At 48.4% G+C, this 18,880-nt stretch overlaps 1 protein-coding gene across 1 annotated transcript in view; it reads left to right on the plus strand.

Moving 5' to 3' along the window:
* DICER1 (dicer 1, ribonuclease III) overlaps positions 1–18,880 on the plus strand; it is a 90,781-nt gene that overhangs the window by 39,757 nt on the left and 32,144 nt on the right. The window contains exons 11-16 of the mRNA XM_077466709.1: positions 2,957–3,096; positions 4,848–5,027; positions 9,842–10,055; positions 10,226–10,379; positions 13,784–13,966; positions 16,820–16,925. Coding sequence (XP_077322835.1) covers positions 2,957–3,096; positions 4,848–5,027; positions 9,842–10,055; positions 10,226–10,379; positions 13,784–13,966; positions 16,820–16,925 — 977 coding nt within the window. The remainder of the gene's footprint in view (positions 1–2,956; positions 3,097–4,847; positions 5,028–9,841; positions 10,056–10,225; positions 10,380–13,783; positions 13,967–16,819; positions 16,926–18,880) is intronic.

Raw genomic sequence — 18,880 nt, forward strand, 5'->3', positions numbered from 1 at the left:
TGCAGTACCCGGCTGAATGAGGAAGCCGGAAAGGTACAGTACTGTGCTAGAAGCTAGATTCGCTTTAAAGCGGGAGTCCGCCGGGAGTCCGCGTTCTTTTTTTTTTTTTTTCTTTTTTTTTTTTTTTTTTTAAAAAAAGCCACAGCTACAAATACTGCAGCTGCTGACTTTTAAAATAGTGACACTTACCTGTCCAGCGCGCCCGCGATGTCGGCACCCGAAGCCGATCTCTCGATCGTCTCTTGGGTGCTGCCGCCGCCATCTTGGATATGGGAATCAGGAAGTGGAGCCTTTCGGCTTCATTTCCAGGTTCCCTACTGCGCATGCGCGAGTCGCGCTGCGCAATAAGGAAGGACCCGCTGTCTCTGGGATCTGTGCGTTTCCCATCAGGCAGCGGGGGACTTTCGGAAAGGGGTGTAATCTACGCCCCTTTCCGCAGAGAGCTATCCCGGAAGTGGGTGCAGATACCTGTACTGTACAGGTACCTGCACCCCCCTCCCCCCTGAAAGGTGCCAATTGTGGCGCCGGAGGGGGGGGAGGGTTCCAATGAACGGAAGGTCCACTTTAGGGTGGAGCTCCGCTTTAAAAGGGCTTTATTCATTGGGGTGTGTGTGTGTGTGTGTGTGTGTGTGTGTGTGTGTGTGTGTGTGTGTGTGTGTGTGTGTGTGTTGTGTGTGTGTGTGTGTGTGTGTGTGTGTGTGTGTGTGTGTGTGTGTATGTGTGTCTGAATTTCTGTGTGCATGTGTCTGTGTGTATGTATGTTACTTTTAATCCGCACCCCCCGTTCCTGTACCATCAGAACTGCTTTTGTAGGGCTTGTGTGTGATAGCAGTCAGGACTGCTATTCCTCTGAAAAGCAGTCCATGCACAGATTGCTTTTCAGGCATTTGAAAGGCGGTAAAGAGCCATTATGTTGCCTCCACCACCTGTTTTAAGACTGTAAATGCAGCATCACTATACCGCAACTGTGCAATCCACACAGTTGCGGGTAGTTTAAAGCGGAGGTCCACCCTAAAGTGGACCTTCCGCTCATTGGAATCCTCCCCCCTCCCCTCCGGCGCCACGATCGGCACCTTTCAGGGGGGAGGGGGGTGCAGTTACCTGGATAATCCAGGTAACTGCACCCACTTCCGGGATAGCTCTCTGAGGAAAGGGGCGTAGATCTACGCCCCTTTCCGAATGTCCCCCGCTGCCTGCTGGGAAACACACAGATCCCAGAGACAGCGGGGACCATCCTTATTGTGCAGCGCGACTCGCACATGCGCAGTAGGGAACCGGGAAATGAAGCCGAAAGGCTCCACTTCCTGATTCCCATACCTAAGATGGCGGCGGCAGCACCCGAGTGACGATCGAGAGATCGGCTTCGGGTGCCGACATTGCGGGCGCGCTGAGCGGGTAAGTGTCCTTATTTTAAAAGTCAGCAGCTGTAGCTGCTGGCTTTAAAAAAAAAAAAAAAAACGGCGGACTCCCGCTTTAAGTGCAGGCCCATTCACCCTGGGTATACCTCCAGCTGCAGCCACAGCATGTGTACACCTCCAACTGCTCCCTCTGCAGCTAAAGGGGAGAAGTTGGGGGGTGGTAAAAACAGCTTAAAGAGGGATTCCACCAAAAAAAAATATTAAAAGCCAGCAGCTATAAATACTACAGCTGCTGACTTTTAATAAATGGACACTCACCTGTCCCGGGTTCCAGCGATGCCGGCAGCCGAGGCCGATCGATCGCTCGGCTCTCGGCTGCTGCCGCCGCCATTCTAGGTGAGGGAATCAGGAAGTGAAGCGAATCGGCTTCACTTCCCGGTTCCCTACTGCGCATGCGCGAGTCGCGCAGCGCAATAGGAAATCTCCGCGCTGTCACTGAGACCCGTGTGTGTCCCAGCAGACAGCGCGGCAGGGCAGGAAATGGCGTAGACTCCCACGGTAGTCTATGCCCGGACGTGGGTGTAAATACCTGTCTTTGACAGGTATCTCCACCCCCCTCCCGCCTGTAAGGTGCCAATTGTGACACCCGGAGGGGGGGGGAGGAATCCGATCAGCGGAGGTTCCACTTTAGGGTGGAACCCCGCTTTAACCATGTGATTTTACTGCCCCTCCAACCTGACATGTGAACAAGCCCTTGGTTCACATCTGTGTGGCTGTGTGTAGGGCAGCCCATTCATTTCAATGGACTTCCCTACCCACAAAAATGCAGGGAAAGAAGTCCCCAAGCTTTGTTTTTTTTTTTGTTTTTAATTGCGCTGCACCAAAAGCACCCCACGTTTTCCAATGTGTGGGGTACCATTAAGAATTAACGGTACCCCTAAAGAGCAGAGGATTCGTCTGTGTGTCGGGAACGAGCGCGGCAAAGGCAAGAGAGTTCTTGTTGGGCCGTGTATTAGTGCTCGAAATAACACACTTAGACTGAATTTTAATGGTTCTAAGAATGTCAGGCACAATGATCGGCCCTCATGCATGTTCACTTTATCAAATCTGGGCCCTCTTTGGAAAAAGTTTGGACACCCCTGGTTTAAACAAACTGCAGAAGTGGGGGGTGGTCTCGTAGATGTCTACGGGGGGCCGTAATGTACAGGGCAGCCATGATATTGGATGTAAACACTGCTGCTGTCTGAGATATGTATGAATATGTAGAGGGGGAAGTTAGGTTAGATGGGGGGGGGGGGTTGAGTAGCAACAACTGTGTTTTAAAGTGCGCTCACTGCTCTCCTTGCTGGAGGCTCTGACATGAGGAAACAAAGCCCTGCCCTCTACCAAGATGGCTGCCTCCACACACAGACACCATGCAGAACAAGGCATGAGAAGAGATCATCTGCAAAGGAACAACATGAAGTATTAGTGACTATATCCCCTGCCTGACATTTTTGGGTTCAGCTTCCACAGCTTTTAATTCTGATTTAAAGCTCGTAATCAATACTCTTTCAGATTGGTCAATCATAAAGAATACAACCTTTTCTTCCTCTCAGGTGAACTGGATGACCATTTGATGCCCGTTGGCAAGGAAACTGTTAAATACGAGGAGGAGCTCGACCTTCACGATGAGGAGGAAACCAGCGTCCCAGGCCGGCCTGGCTCCACCAAGAGGAGACAGTGCTATCCTAAAGCTGTGAGGAATCCCCATTCTTTCCTGTCGGGGCGGGGGGGGGGGGGGGGGGGGGGGGATTATTTTGTTTATTTTCAACCACTTGCGCTATAGCAAAATGACAGCCAGTTCTAGGAAGGTGTCGACATCCTCCCATGATAGCAGCCAGTGTGCTCTGTGACACAGCTGATCACAGGATTGGGGTAAAGAGCCAATCACAGCGGCTCTTACCATGTGGTCAATCGCAGCTAATCACGATGTAAACACTCTTGCTGGTTATCGGCATTCCTTTCCTCACGCTGTGACTGTGTGAGGAGAGAGCCAGTAACTGGCCAGAGTAAAAGGGGACATCTACACTGATAAGTAGAGAATTGATCATCCGTGTTTAGCCTCATCGGTGATCATCCGTGTTTAGCCTCATCGGTGATCATCCGTGTTTAGCCTCATCGGTGATCATCCGTGTTTAGCCTCATCGGTGATCATCCGTGTTTAGCCTCATCGGTGCCCATCCGTGTTTAGCCTCATGGGTGCCCATCCGTGTTTAGCCTCATGGGTGCCCATCCGTCTTTAGCCTCATGGGTGCCCATCCGTCTTTAGCCTCATGGGTGCCCATCCGTCTTTAGCCTCATGGGTGCCCATCCGTCTTTAGCCTCATGGGTGCCCATCCGCCTTTAGCCTCATGGGTGCCCATCCGCCTTTAGCCTCATGGGTGCCCATCCGCCTTTAGCCTCATGGGTGCCCATCCGCCTTTAGCCTCATGGGTGCCCATCCGCCTTTAGCCTCATGGGTGCCCATCCGCCTTTAGCCTCATGGGTGCCCATCCGCCTTTAGCCTCATGGGTGCCCATCCGCCTTTAGCCTCATGGGTGCCCATCCGCCTTTAGCCTCATGGGTTGCCCATCCGCGTTTAGCCTCATGGGTGCCCATCCGCCTTTAGCCTCATGGGTGCCCATCCGCCTTTAGCCTCATGGGTGCCCGTCCGCGTTTAGCCTCATGGGTGCCCATCCGCCTTTAGCCTCATGGGTGCCCATCCGCCTTTAGCCTCATGGGTGCCCGTCCGCGTTTAGCCTCATGGGTGCCCGTCCGCGTTTAGCCTGCTCGGTGAAGGACAAAAAATTTCCTCTTTGCAAAATTTTATAACTAAAACGAAAACTTTTAAATTTTTTTTTTTTTATCAAAATTTTGGACTTTCTGTTTTATTTTGTTTAGCAAAAAATAAAAAAACCCCGGCGATGATTAACTATCACCAAAAGAAATCTCTATTTGTATGAAAAAAATGATAAGAAATGTCATATGAGTTACAGTGTAGCATGACCGCGCCATTGTCATTTGAAGTGAGAGGGCTGAAAATTGGCCTTGGGCAGAAAGGGGGGTAAAAGGGCCTGGTATTGAATAGTGGTGATGGGTTAGAACCCCAATTTTTAATTGTCTCCCCATTGGGGAAATTATTTGTTCTGGTGGCAGCTGAAGAGATTTCCCCCAGTTCAGAGATTATTGTAATATTATTATTATTCAGGTTTTATATAGCGAGCCGCCAACATATTTCCTCTCACTTCCTGTTGTGTGTACAGGGCAGGAAGTGAAGAGAAATCGCCCCAGTGGTAGAGGGAATTTGTCTGGTTTGTAGGCAGTTCTCTGGTTGTGTATTCCCATTTGTGGGAACGTCTTGAATTTTTTTTTTTTCTTGGTCTTTTTTTTTTTTTTTGTGAATGTACGCCGAAGAGAATCCTTTTATAATGAACTAACCCTTTATTATTTTTTTTCCTTCCGGTTTAGATCCCCGACTGTCTTCGGAACAGTTATCCAAGGCCGGGACAGCCATGTTACCTGTATGTGATAGGAATGGTGTTGACCACGCCATTACCGGATGAACTGAACTTCAGGAGACGGAAGCTTTACCCTCCTGAAGATACAGAGAGGTGCTTCGGCATCCTGACTGCCAAACCCATACCTCAGGTAACGCTGGCTATTTCTTTGTTCTACAGCATGCAGATCCACAGCACCCGACGCGTTTCGGGGTTTGAAAGGCCCCTTTAGCTGTTTAACTGCTTGCCGCCAGCCTCGCGCCGATATACGTCGGCAGAAGGGCTCGTACAGGCAAACTAACGTACCTGTTTGTTGCCCTTTTAAGAAGCGGCCAGCGGGGCGAACCCGGACTCTATCGCCACGCGATCGTCTCACGGAGAGGAAGAACTGAGAGATGCTGATGTAAAAAAAAGCATCTCCCCGTTCTGCCTGTGATCAGGAGCGGTGATCACTGATGTGTCGTTCGTAGCCACGCCCCCCCACAGTTAGAAACTCTCCTAGGACACACTTAACCCCTACACTGCCCCCTAGTGGTTAACCCCTTCACTGCCAGTGTCAGTTACAAAGGAATCAGTGCATTTGTATAGCACTGATTGCTGTATACCGTATATACTCGAGTATAGGTCGATCCGAATATAAGCCGAGGGCCCCTAATTTACCACAAAAAAATGGGAAAACTTATTGACTCGTGTATAAGCCGAGGGTGAGACATGCCTGTCCATCCCACCTGTGTCCATCCCACCTGTGTCCATCCCACCTGTGTCCATCCCACCTGTGTCCATCCCACCTGTGTCCATCCCACCTGTGTCCATCCCACCTGTGTCCATCCCACCTGTGTCCATCCCACCTGTGTCCATCCCACCTGTGTCCATCCCACCTGTGTCCATCCCACCTGTGTCCATCCCACCTGTGTCCATCCCACCTGTGTCCATCCCACCTGTGTCCATCCCACCTGTGTCCATCCCACCTGTGTCCATCCCACCTGTGTCCATCCCACCTGTGTCCATCCCACCTGTGTCCATCCCACCTGTGTCCATCCCACCTGTGTCCATCCCACCTGTGTCCATCCCACCTGTGTCCATCCCACCTGTGTCCTGTGCCTCTTTGTCCTTCTGCAGCCTGTGTCCTTCTGCAGCGATCTGCATGTAAAAACATACGGCGGCCATGCCAGGATCGCCGCACCTCTTCTCCTCGTCTGTGACAGACGGCGGCCATTCCACTATTCAAAAAGCCGCGCCTCCCTGTCTGTGATAGGCAGAACACTCAATTTCCCAGCAGTCAGTGTTCCGCCTATCACGGACATCCTCTCATCCTCGTCCGTAGTATGAGGATGAGCGGATGTCCGTGATAGGCGGACCACTGACTGCTGGGAAATTGAGTGTTCCGCCTATCACAGACAGGGAGGCGTGGCTTTTGAACAGTGGAATGGCCGCCGTCTGTCTGCACGACACGCTGATCGGGTAGGCAGACGGCGGTGACTCGAGTATAAGCCGAGGGGGGCACTTTCAGCCTCAAAAAAGGGGCTGAAAATCTCGGCTTATACTCGAGTATATACGGTAAATGACAATGATCCCAAAAATGTCCGATGTGTCCACTGCAATGTTGCAGTCACGATAAAAATCACTGAACACCACCATTACTAGTAAAAAAAAAAAAAAAAATTATTAATAAAAATGCCATAAAACTATCCCCTATTTTGTAATCGCTATAACGTTTGTGCAAACCAATCAATAAACGGTTATTGCGATTTTTTTTTTTTTTTTTAGATTTTTTTTTTTACCAACAATATGTAGAAGACGACGTATCGGCGTAAACTGAGGAAAATTTTTCATATATTTTTGAAGGATATTTATTATAGCAAAATTAAAAAAAAAAATTTTTTTTTCAAAATTGTCGCGCTTTTTTTTTTATAGCGCAAAAAATAAAAACCGCAGAGGTGATCAAATTCCACCAAAAGAAAGCTCTATTTGTGGGAAAAATAAGGATGTCACGTTTGGGAGCCACATCACCCGGCCGCGCAATTGTCAGTTAAAGCGACGCAGTGCAGTATTGCAAAAAGTGCTCTGGTCAGGAAGGGGGTAAATTCTTCCGGGGCTGAAGTGGTTAACCCTTTCACTGGCTGCCACTTTGCTCCACTTTTAAACTCGGATGGCGGCACCATATTTTACTTTTTTTTCACTTACAGCTGTAAGTTTTGTCAACCACTTGCCGACTGGCCACAGTGTGTGTATATATATAGATAGATAGATAGAGATATAGATATATATATATATATATATATATATATATATATATATATATATATATATATATATATATATATATATATATATATATACATATATACACATATACACACACTGTGGTCAGTCGTGGTTGGTTGGCTCTATTGCACAAAATTACATACCTGTACATCATTTTGTGCACTAGCCGGTGGGGGGGGGGGGGGAGGGGTGCCAATCAGCAGGTCTGGCGGATGCGACGTCCACCGGCCGTCCGCAATCACTCCCCAGAAAGGCAGACTGGCGATCTGTCAGGGATGAACACAATGATCTTCCTGCTAATTCAGGAACACTGATCTGTGTGTTCATCCAGTCAGTCCATCCCCCACACAGTAAGCAAGCACCTCCTAGGGCAGTGATGGCAAACCTTTGCACCCCAGATGTTTTGGAACTACATTTCCCATGATGCTCATACACTCTGCAGAATAGGTGAGCATCATGGGAAATGTAGTTCCAAAACATCTGGGGTGCCAAGGTTCACCATCACTGTCCTAGGAACACACTTAACCCTTTTATCGCCCCTGGAGTTAACCCCTTCCCTGCCAGTATTAGTACTATAACAGTGCATATTTTTAGCACTGATCACTGTTATGTCAGTGGTCCCCAAAAAAGTGTCAGGTGTCCGATTTTTTTTTTTTATTTAATTTTTTTTATAATTTTTTTTTTTTTCCGCCGCAATGTTGTAGTCCCACTAAAAATCGCTGATCGTTGCCATTACTAGTAAATAAATGAGGGGATAAACATATCCCGTAGTTTTGTAGACGTGATCATTTTTGAGCAAACCAATCAGTATACGCTCATTGGGATTTAGCAGAATACATATTGGCCTTAATTGATGAAGAAATTAGATTTACAATAAAAAATGATCGCAAGTTTTATTGGATGCCGTCATGTGCCCCCAGCAGCAGCTGCAGGAGGAGTAGAATGAGAAGCCGGCCAGCGGTGCTGCAAGGAGGAGGGTGTCAGGGGGATCAGTGAAGAGGAGGTCGCAGGGGGCGGGGGGTGTTTGTATCTGTTTGGATAGTTAAATCTCCTGGTGGTTCTGCAGCACCTGAAGCTGGCAGGAGGGGAGAGGAGGAGAAGCCGGAACTGTGGGGACTGGTGCTGCAAAGCGGTGGAGGGAATCGTCGGGACTGTTGGCAGGCTTATAGGAGGGAATGACAGAAACCATAAATCAGACCGAGACAGAAGTACAATTAAATCACACTTGTTTATTAATAAAAAATAAAAAGGTACATAGAATAAGCGTAGTCAAAGCATAGCCAGAGTCCAGTAACTGGATCGAGTAGTCAGCCAGTCCAGAGTTCAATAACCAGATCGGGTAATCAGCCAGGCCAGAAGTCAGGGATCCAAGTGGAGGAACAGCAAGCAGGATAAGGAGCCAGAAGGGATGACAGCAAGCCAGTCTAAACAGAACCGCAGGAGATGGTTTCTTGTGATGTGACCAAGGCGAAGGCAGAGATGAAGTGAGCTGGACAGCTTTACGTAGGCAGGTCAGACGAGCAGGATCAGGGACAGCTGGGTAACTGTGGGGAGAGGCGAGAGCTGGTAATTATCCGACAGCTGATTTGCCAGCTCAGAGAAGGAAGTGCTAAGCCAGCCCTGACAAGGAAGCAGGGCAGATAAATTGGGAGGGGGGGGGGGTCACATTTTAGGTGAATAGCTCTGATGGAAGAAATGCTATGTTTGACTTGGCCAACTGGATTTGGCTCTGTAAGTCCGTACACAATCGGTTGATGCGTTTCAGCCTATAAGGCCTTAGTCATGGGTTATGACTAAGGCCTTATAGGCTTAAACCCGTCAACTGACTTAATCTGCATTTGTTCACTGTGGCTATTTAATAAAATGAAGACATTTTAAGAGCAACAACCGGAGTGCGGATAATTTTTTTCTACATTACTCTACTCAGCCATCGACCGTGGATTGAGCACCTGAGAGCTCTATCTATGTGGTGTATGGGTAGTAGGACTGACTTTTCTGTTTATACACAAGAATTTAGGCCAAGGTCAGGACTGCCAGCATCGTTGGGTATAACATATTTCAAGTGGTTGTAAACACTTACAAACCACTTTGACCTACAGGTAAGCCTAGATTACCTGTAGGTCCAAGAAATATCTCCTAAACCTATACGGTTTAGGAGATATTTGCCCGAAGACAGGCACCGCTGTCTACGGCGCATGCGTCGTAGACAGCGGCGCGCAGGCGCACTGAGCGTGGCTTCGTCAATGGCGAAGATGCCGCGAGTGCCGGCTCTTGTGCGCATGCGCGGGAGTGACGTCATCGCTGCTCCGGCGAATCACAGCGCCGGAGCAGCGAGACCCACGGGGACCCACCAAGAAGATGGACACTCGGAACTACAGGGGACAGCGGTGACTTCGCTGGCTCTTGTGTCAGGTAAGTGACACATAATGGGCTACCATGCGATGTGATGCGATGCGATGCATAGTAGTCCATTATGCTTTGCCTTTGCAGGGAATGAAAGAGGAAGTAAACCCATTAGGGTTTACTTCCTCTTTCAGGCACTGGTAGGCTGGAGAGGGGGAGGGGTTTTGTAGCAGCTGAAAGCACTTTCAGACCTGTTGAACGCGTAATAGTTCACATAGGTTTTTCAGCCAACTGTTTTTAATGAATAAAGCAGTTTTCAAGTTTAAATATTTTTTTTGGTTTTGGCATGTCTTGCAGATTCCCCACTTCCCCGTTTACACACGGTCCGGGGAGGTAACCATATCCATCGAGCTGAAAAAGTCCGGCTTTTCTCTGACCTTGCAGCAGCTGGAGCTGATCACCCGGCTCCACCAATACATCTTCTCGCACATCCTTCGCCTGGAGAAACCTGCACTAGAATTCAAACCTACGGCGGCCGACGCCGCTTACTGCGTTCTACCTCTCAATGTTGGTGAGTGGTCTTCCCACGGGCAGCCCAGGACCCCTGTCCTGTCGTCATAGGCAGTTCTGTTCATAGCCAAATCCAGAGAACCTAACTGCAGCCTTTTTTTCTGTGGGGGGAAAACGTTGGATCTAACCTTTCCCCCCCCCCCCCCGATCTATCCCCCTCTTCTCCCGCAGTTAACGGCTCTGGCACTTTGGACATAGACTTTACATTTGTGGAAGATATTGAAAAATCGGAAGCGCGTACTGGAATCCCCAGTACACAGTATACCCCGGAGAACCCCTTCATCTTCAAGCTGGAAGACTACCAAGATGCAGTGATCATTCCAAGGTGAGAGCCTGGGGGGGGGGGGGGTATTTTCTATTAGAAACAATGCTATTTGGTTATAGTATTGAGGGATTTCAGAAAGGGGCTTTGTCTATTCCTTAAGGCTAGGTTCACACCATAGCGATGCGGGAACGCCGCGAATCCGCGGCCTTTTCCCGCATCGCATGCCTCCCGCCGGCAGTTCACACTGCCTTATGCGGACTGCTGGGAGTGTCAATGAAATCTTAATGACACCCCCAGACCAGTCCGCATATCGCAGTGCGATCTGCAAACTCGGACAGGAATCGGATCGCATGGTGTCAACACCCATGCGATCCGATTCTGCTGCTGACCAAAAAAAGGGTCCTGTGCGAGTTTGCGGCGGGTGCGATGCGAATTCAGCCATACTATCTGTATACTATCTGTATGGCTGAACTCCCATCGCACAGACAGATCGGATGTGATTTGCACTGCAGTGCGGTGCGAATCACATTCGGATCTCTCACCCGCAGCGGTGTGAACCCAGCCTCAAGCAGAAGTAAACCCATTGATTTAACAGTTTCCTTTCACACGGGGCGGATCAGTTCTGATCCGCCCCGTGGATGTCCGTTTGCTCAGCGGGGATCACTCCGCCGATCCCCGCTGAGCAGGGAGATGACAGGTCTGTCTCCGCACACTGTGCAGGGACGGACCTGTCACAGCGCCGCTCTCCCCTATGGGAGATCGGATGACGACGGACCGCAGTGCCCGTCGTCATCCGATCCGATCCGCAGACGGATGGAAAAATAGCTTTTTCCTCCGTCACACTTTTTCGGATCGGAGCGGGTCGGATGTCAGCGGACATGTCACCGCTGACATCCGACGCTCCATAGAGCTCTATGGAGCACCCGTTCAGGTCCGCCTGAAAAACTGACAGGCGGGCCTGAACGGGACGTCAGTGTGAAAGGGGCCTTAGAAAAGTTATATTTCCGCCCTGTGTTGGAAATGTAACCGTCCCATCGGTTGTACTCTCAACCAAACTGTCAGTCAAACCACCCAATGACCGGTGACCTAACTGATCACATGTGTGGCATCATGGCAGTTGCAGATCAGAGGGCAAGGTGGTAGCTTCCTTGGCATTAAAATGAGGGTTTACTTCCACTTTGACCACTTGCCCTTCAGAAGATTTACCCCCCCCCCCTTCATGACCAGGCCTCTTTTTACATATGGGCACTGCGTTACTATAATTGGCCAATTGTGACACTGTACCCAAATTAAATGTAGCCCTTTTTTTATATATATATATATATATATCTCTCCCCCCCCCCCCCCACACAAATATTTTTTTCTCTTGGTGGTATTTTTATTTTTTTGTGCCATTAATAAAAAGACCAGCAATTTTTGAAAATAAAACTATTTTTTTACTTTCTGCTATAAAACATAGCCAATAAAAAATCGAATTTCCTTATAAAGTCGATATATATATTCTGCTACATGTCTGGTAAAAGTAAAAAATCCCAACAAGAGATTGATTTACGCAACAGGCATCTGGAACTCTAAGGCCCCTTTCACACTTTGTGCGACTTGGGACTGCAAAGTTGCATGACGAGTCGTTCCCCATGTTTTCCAACGAGTACTGTTCCTATCTGTTCCTATCTGCGCAACTTCCAGTCACAGCGACTTCAAAGTAGTCCCTGCGACTTTGATGCTATTTGAGGTCCATAGATCTCATGTTAACACAGGCATTGCTTAACCACTTGCAGACCGGACCAATTTGCTGGTCAAAGACCCGACCACTTTTTGCGATTCGGCACTGCGTTGCTTTAACTGACAATTGCGCGGTCGTGCGACGTGGCTCCCAAACAAAATTGACGTCCTTTTTTCCCCACAAATAGAGCTTTCTTTTGGTGGTATTTGATCGCCCCTGCGGTTTTTATTTTTTGCGCTATAACCAAAAATAGAGCGACAATTTTGAAAAAAACACATTATTTTTTACTTTTTGTTATAATAAATATCCCCCAAAAATATATAAAAAAAATATTTTTTCCCTCCGTTTAGACCAATACGTATTCTTCTACATATTTTTGGTAAAAAAAATCGCAATAAGCGATTATTGATTGTTTTGGCGCAAAAGTTATAGCGTTTACAAAATAGGGGATAGTTTTATAGCATTTTTATTAATAATTTTTTTTTTTTTTTTTTACTAGTAATGGCGATCAGCGATTTTTTATTGTGACTGCGACATTATGGCGGACCCATCGGACATTTTTGACACATTTTTGGGACCATTGTCATTTATACAGTAATCAGTGCTATATAAATGCAGTGATTCCTGTGTAAATGACACTGGCAGTGAAGGGGTTAACCAGTGGGTGGCAGTGTAGGGGTTAAGTGTTCCTAGGGGTGTGTTACTAACTGTGGGGGGGCTGGGCTTTCATTTAGTGAACACTGATCTCTGCTCCAATCACATGGAGCAGAGATCAGCGTCACTAGTTGCTAGGCAGAATGGAGAAATGTTTACAACGGCACTTCTCCATTCGGCCGTTCTGTGAGACGATCGCGGGGATGCCCGCGGCGATCGAGTCCCCGGGTCCCGCGACCGGACTCACGGGGGTCCCGACCAGCGCGGGAGCGCGCCGCCGGCGGCGCGCTCCCGATGGCAGGGCGGCATTAAATATTGGACGTACCTGTACGCCAATATGCCTGCCCGTGCCATTCTGTCGACGTACATCGTCGTGCGCTGGTCGGGAAGTGGTTAAAGTCGCATTAAAATCTCTGCAAAATCACATGACTTTCAGGTCGCACAAGTGTGAATGGGGCCTAACTGATCTTTTTGACGCTTTGCTGGAACCAGTGACACGAATTCAATGATGATATGCACTGACACTGTACTAATGACATCAGGTGTGATAAATGGGTTAACTGTGTGCCTAGCCAGTGTTTGTGGACTGTGGGAGGCCCTTTCACTAGGGTAAGACATGGATTTCATTTGCAGGAACACAAACCCCCCCCCCTTGTCAGAATGGAGATCTGCCTTGTTTATATAGGCATATCTCCGTTCTGAGTCTCTGATGATCGGTGGGTGTCCAGCACCTGCAGCTCAGCTTCTGCTGTGAATAATCGCCCACCAACAACTCGCTTGCGCCACCTGCAGGTGAAAGTGCAGGATCCTATGTATGTGATCCAGCGCACAGCTGCCAGCCCATATAGGGCGCTCAGCAAGTGGTTAAAAAAAAAAAAAAAGAGAAAACAAATGCAGCCACCACATACAAGGACTGTAAGCTGCAATATATTGGGCTTAATTGTCCTTTTTAATTAGATTCATTTTTCTATTTGCTTGGAGTTCGGCTGTGAATGTGTGTGGGGTTAGAAGACCATTTGCTCTGTTAGCTGTAAGAAGAAAGTCTGTGCCACTTTCCTCATAAACCTCACTTGTTTTCTCTTCTCAGATATCGCAATTTCGATCAGCCTCATCGATTCTACGTTGCCGACGTCTACACTGATCTTACTCCACTTAGTAAATTCCCTTCCCCAGAATATGAAACCTTTGCTGAATATTACAAAACAAAATACAACCTCGACCTGACAAACCTCAACCAGCCCCTTCTGGATGTTGACCACACGTCGTCCAGGTGAGCGAGCCGCGCGCTTCCCCAGACAGGCCGATTTATATTGCTGAGATGAGTGGTATTTGGAGGGGGGGGGGGGTCACTTATTCAGGATAGTGTGAAGGAGACTCAGGTCTGAGATGGAATCCACTTCCAGCCTTACTATCAGTCTTGCACAGTTGGACAGGTTCCTCTCCTTTAGACTTTCTCTGATTTCCCTGCACAGTGTGCGCATATCTCAACGTCCATTAGAAGCTGCAACAAGTCGGACTAGAGCCCCTGCCTGGTTTACTGGCTGGAGGAGGTCTAACATCTCGCACTTTCTTTCTCAGCTTGACTGCTCCTAGCTCCTTTCGTTTGTATTTTTGTAAACAAGGTGGCTCAGCATGACGTGTGGGCATTACCTAGGGGGGTGGTCTGCATGCAAATACAACCTGCCTAGTAATGGCCACTCCTCCAGAATGACATTCACTCATTAAAGGGGTTGTAAACCTTTGTGTTTGTTTTTTTTTTTTTGTTTTTTTACCTTAATACATCCTGTGCATTAAGGTGAAAAAACACCTGTCAGTGACCGGGCCCCCCACCCCCCGTTTTACTTAGCTGAACCCTCAAACTTGTCCCACGGAGACGCGCTGCCTCTCTGCTAGGGGGTTCTCGGCTGTTAATTGGATAGATTGATAACAACGCAGCCATTGGCTCCCTCTGCTGTCAATCAAATCCAATGATGCCTAGTCCTTCATTCGGTGTCTATGGACGCCGAATGCTGCACTCGGGAGTGCGCCCGCAAGGTAAACCCCCCCGGGAGAGCGCTTCTCCTAGGGGGTTCTCTGATGTGGGGAGGACCCGCGAGAGCCGCCGGAGGACCCCAGAAGAGGGCCACTCTGTGCAAAACGAGCTTCACAGTGGAGGCAAGTATAATATGTATTAAAAAAAAGAACCTTTAGTGTCACTTTAAAGCGGAGTTTCACCCAAAACTGGTACTTCTGCTCATTTGTCTCCTCTCCCCCTCCGGTGCCACAATTGGCACCTTTCGGGGGGGAGGGGGGGACGGGATACCTGTCTTTGACAGGTTTCCTGTTCCTATTTTCAGGAGTCCAGGCCACGACCTGTGACATGACCGTGGGACTCCCTCCTCCTCCTCCTCCTCCTCCCCCTGCTGCGAAGCCAGTAGTAGAGAGGAGTGGAGCCATGCGCAGTAGTGTTCTCGCCGTGATGTCATAAGGCTACACTGCCGAGTACTCTTACCCGCAATGGCAGTGGCGGCACCCGACAGCTGATGGAAACGGCAGCTGCAGTGCTGACATCGCTGGACACCAGGACAGGTAAGTGTCCTATTGCTAAGACAGCAGCTGCCGTATGTGTAGCTGCTGGCTTTTAACTTTTTTGGGGCGGAACGCTGCTTTAAAGTGATTGTAAAGTCAGAAGTTTTTTTTTTTTTATATCTTAAAGTGATTGTAAAATCTCGTTGTTTTGTTATTTTTATAGAAATAAAATAAAAGTGTTATACTTGCCTCCTCTGTGCAGTTGCTTTTGCACAGTGCAAGCCTGATCTCATTCTCAGGTCCCTCTTCTGTGCTCCTGGCCCCTCCCTCCTGTCGAGTGCCCCCATATCACCCGAGCCGAGTCACATGTGTTCATTCAGACAGAGCAGCGGTTCGGCCGGCCCAGCCCCCTCTCTCCTCTGATTGGCTAATTGACTTTGACAGGATGGGAGCCAGTGGTGCCACTGCTGTGTCTCAGCCAATCGGGAGGGAGCGTCCCGGAGGACCGAGGGACTCGTGGACATCGCTGGATAGAGATGGGGCTCAGGTAAGTATTAGGGGGGAGCTGCACACAGGCTTTTATCTTAATGCACATAATGCATTACAACCACTTTAATGCATTAAGATAAAAAGACTTCTGTGGGTAGCTCCCCCCTTACTTACCTGAGCCCCATCTCTATCCAGCGATGGCCACGAGTGCATCGGTCATCCAGGACTCTTCCTCCTGATTGGCTGAGGCACAGCAGCGATGCCACTGGCTCCCATCCTGTCAAAGTCAGTTAGCCAATCAGAGGAGAGAGGGGGCTGCCCCCCCCCCCAGCTCCCCAACACTTGGCTGATGTCCCTCTTTCAAGGTGTTTTAATATTTGCATAATACCACCCGCAAACCTTTGCATCGGGATGAAGGACTGTGGAGAGGCGTACTGAGGGCTGGGTGCCCTGATGTTTTCAGGAAGCTGTGTACAGTATCCTGCTGGCCCCTCCCACCAGCCACACTCTGTGTGCATTGTGTAGAGAAGCACAGAGACCTAGTGGTGTCATTGGGTCTAAAATAAGGTAATAATGAAAACGGGTATTTACAAATTTCATTTGAATGTTGAAAAGGAGTAAAATAAGGAAAGGCAAAATATATGCAGATTAATCTTCAGCTTTAATCATAAGAAAATGTCTCGGAGGATTACAATGCAGCCATGAATTTCATTTTACTTGCAGATTGATTCCTCTATGTACGCATTGTATTGGGTACCTACAGTATGGGTGGTTATGTACGCATTGTATTGGGTACCTACAGTATGGGTGGTTATGTACGCATTGTATTGGGTACCTACAGTATGGGTGGTTCAAATGGGTTTTCCAAAAGAAAAATGCCTGCCAGAGATGAGTGAGCACCCAACTTCCTGGGTGTTAGGGAGTTATTACTTGCCGGACTACGGAACCCCCCCCCCCCTCCTCATCTCCCTAACATGAGGAGAGGCATTCTGTGGTCCAGCAGTAGAGAAGTCATGCAGGGCTGACACCAATTCTTGGAAATTCGGCGCGGCAGAGGCAGCGTTGTTAGCCGTCTCTAATTTATATGGTTTCAAAATAAAATGCGTGTTCCAATGATATCTTGTAGACTAAACCTGCTGACACCACGCCACCTGAACCAGAAGGGGAAAGCTCTTCCTTTAAGCAGCGCAGAGAAGAGGAAAGCGAAGTGGGAAAGTTTACAGAACAAGCAGGTAATTATTGCTTCTTTTTACTAATTATATTAAACAGTTTAAAGTAGAAGTCCACCCTAAAACTGAAATCCCTGCATCTGCAGAGCTCCACAATCTAACACTAACCTATCTATCCCTGTAAAGTAGAAATCCGTATACATAGCTTTCCCGAAGCCGATCCCATGCTGAGCTGTCAGCTGTGGCTTCCCTGTGGAGGCGGGTGCAAAGTACACAGCCGACAACGGAAGCCCCGTAGTAACTCTATGGGTGACGTCCCTCCCCATTCGTTTTACTGCTATTGTTGGCTGTGTCCTGAAGAGCTTCCGCCGCTGGAGACTGGATCGGTTAAAAAGTATGTATAGCAATTTTATTCTTTACAGGTCTAGATAGGTTACTGTTAGATCGTGGGTGTCTATAGATGCAGGTATTTTACTTTTAGGGTAGACTTCTGTTTTAAATATGCAATAACCTGAAACCGCACATTTATCACAGACCATTCCGTAAAATTCACAGGAATTGATAGGGAACATTTTAGCCACCTTCCTGGCTTCCATCATGTGACCTAAAGCCTCCGCTGATACCATGTGGTCTCTACCACGTGGTCTCTACCCCGTGGTCTCTACCATGTGGTCTCTACCCCGTGGTCTCTACCCCGTGGTCTCTACCCCGTGGTCTCTACCCCGTGGTCTCTACCCCGTGGTCTCTACCCCGTGGTCTCTACCCCGTGGTCTCTGGCTAACAGGAACAGTGTAGGTGCTTCATGTCAGTGGACACTGCAGAGAGTCCATTGATTTCAGTCCGACAGACTTGCGATGAGTGAATATGATCAACAAAGTTCAAGGATGGTTTAGTCAGAACGGCATCATCAAGGATCATATTGGCATGACTCGAGGATTGTTTAGTCAGATCGACATGGTATAGTCCGAATGGCATCGGTAAGTCTCGAGAATGGTTTAGTCAGAATGATATCGGCAAGTCTTGAGGATGGTATAGTCTGATCAACGTCGGTAAGTCTCGAGGATGGTATAGTCAGAATGGCATCGGCAAGTCTTGAGGTTGGTATAGTCAGGCATCGGTAAGTCTCGAGGATGGTATAGTCAGAATGGCATCGGCAAGTCTTGAGGTTGGTATAGTCAGGCATCGGTAAGTCTCGAGGATGATATAGTCAGAATGGCATCGGCAAGTCTTGAGGTTGGTATAGTCAGGCATCGGTAAGTCTCGAGGATGATATAGTCAGAATGGCATCGGCAAGTCTTGAGGTTGGTATAGTCAGGCATCGGTAAGTCTCGAGGATGGTATAGTCAGAATGGCATCGGTAAGTCTCGAGGATGATATAGTCAGAATGGCATCGGCAAGTCTTGAGGTTGGTATAGTCAGGCATCGGTAAGTCTCGAGGATGGTATAGTCAGAATGGCATCGGCAAGTCTTGAGGTTGGTATAGTCAGGCATCGGTAAGTCTCGAGGATGGTATAGTCAGAATGGCATCGGCAAGTCTTGAGGTTGGTATAGTCAGGCATCGGTAAGTCTCGAGGATGGTATAGTCAGAATGGCATCGGTAAGTCTCGAGGATGGTTTAGTCAGAATGGCATCGGTAAGGCTCAAGGATGGTATAGTCAGAAAGGAATTGGCAAGTCTTGAGGTTCTCACAGCTGAGGAACCCTACGGTCAGAATACAATATCCCAACTAGGATTCCTCTATTCACCTTGGTTGTGGGAGGGGGGGGGGCCTAAACCCAACAGCCTCCTGGCTGAATGAAAAAAAAAATCAATGGCCAGCTCTAGATGGCAGCTGTGAAAACTCATTCAGTCACTATGGTAAAAGTGTGGTGAAGAAGCTGAAGTGAAAGTCGATGCCTGTGTACACGTCTTCCTTAATTCTTTTCTTTCTCATTGATGCCATTATTAATTTTTCATTATAGTAATTACGATAACATGACCTTGCAGTGATGTGAAGGCTGACTGCATGTCGCTCCTTG

This window comes from Lithobates pipiens, unplaced genomic scaffold (genome assembly GCF_037356315.1).
Source record: "Lithobates pipiens isolate NorthernLeopardFrog02 unplaced genomic scaffold, aLitPip1_a1.2 Scaffold_37, whole genome shotgun sequence".
Classification (NCBI taxonomy): Eukaryota; Metazoa; Chordata; class Amphibia; order Anura; family Ranidae; genus Lithobates; species Lithobates pipiens.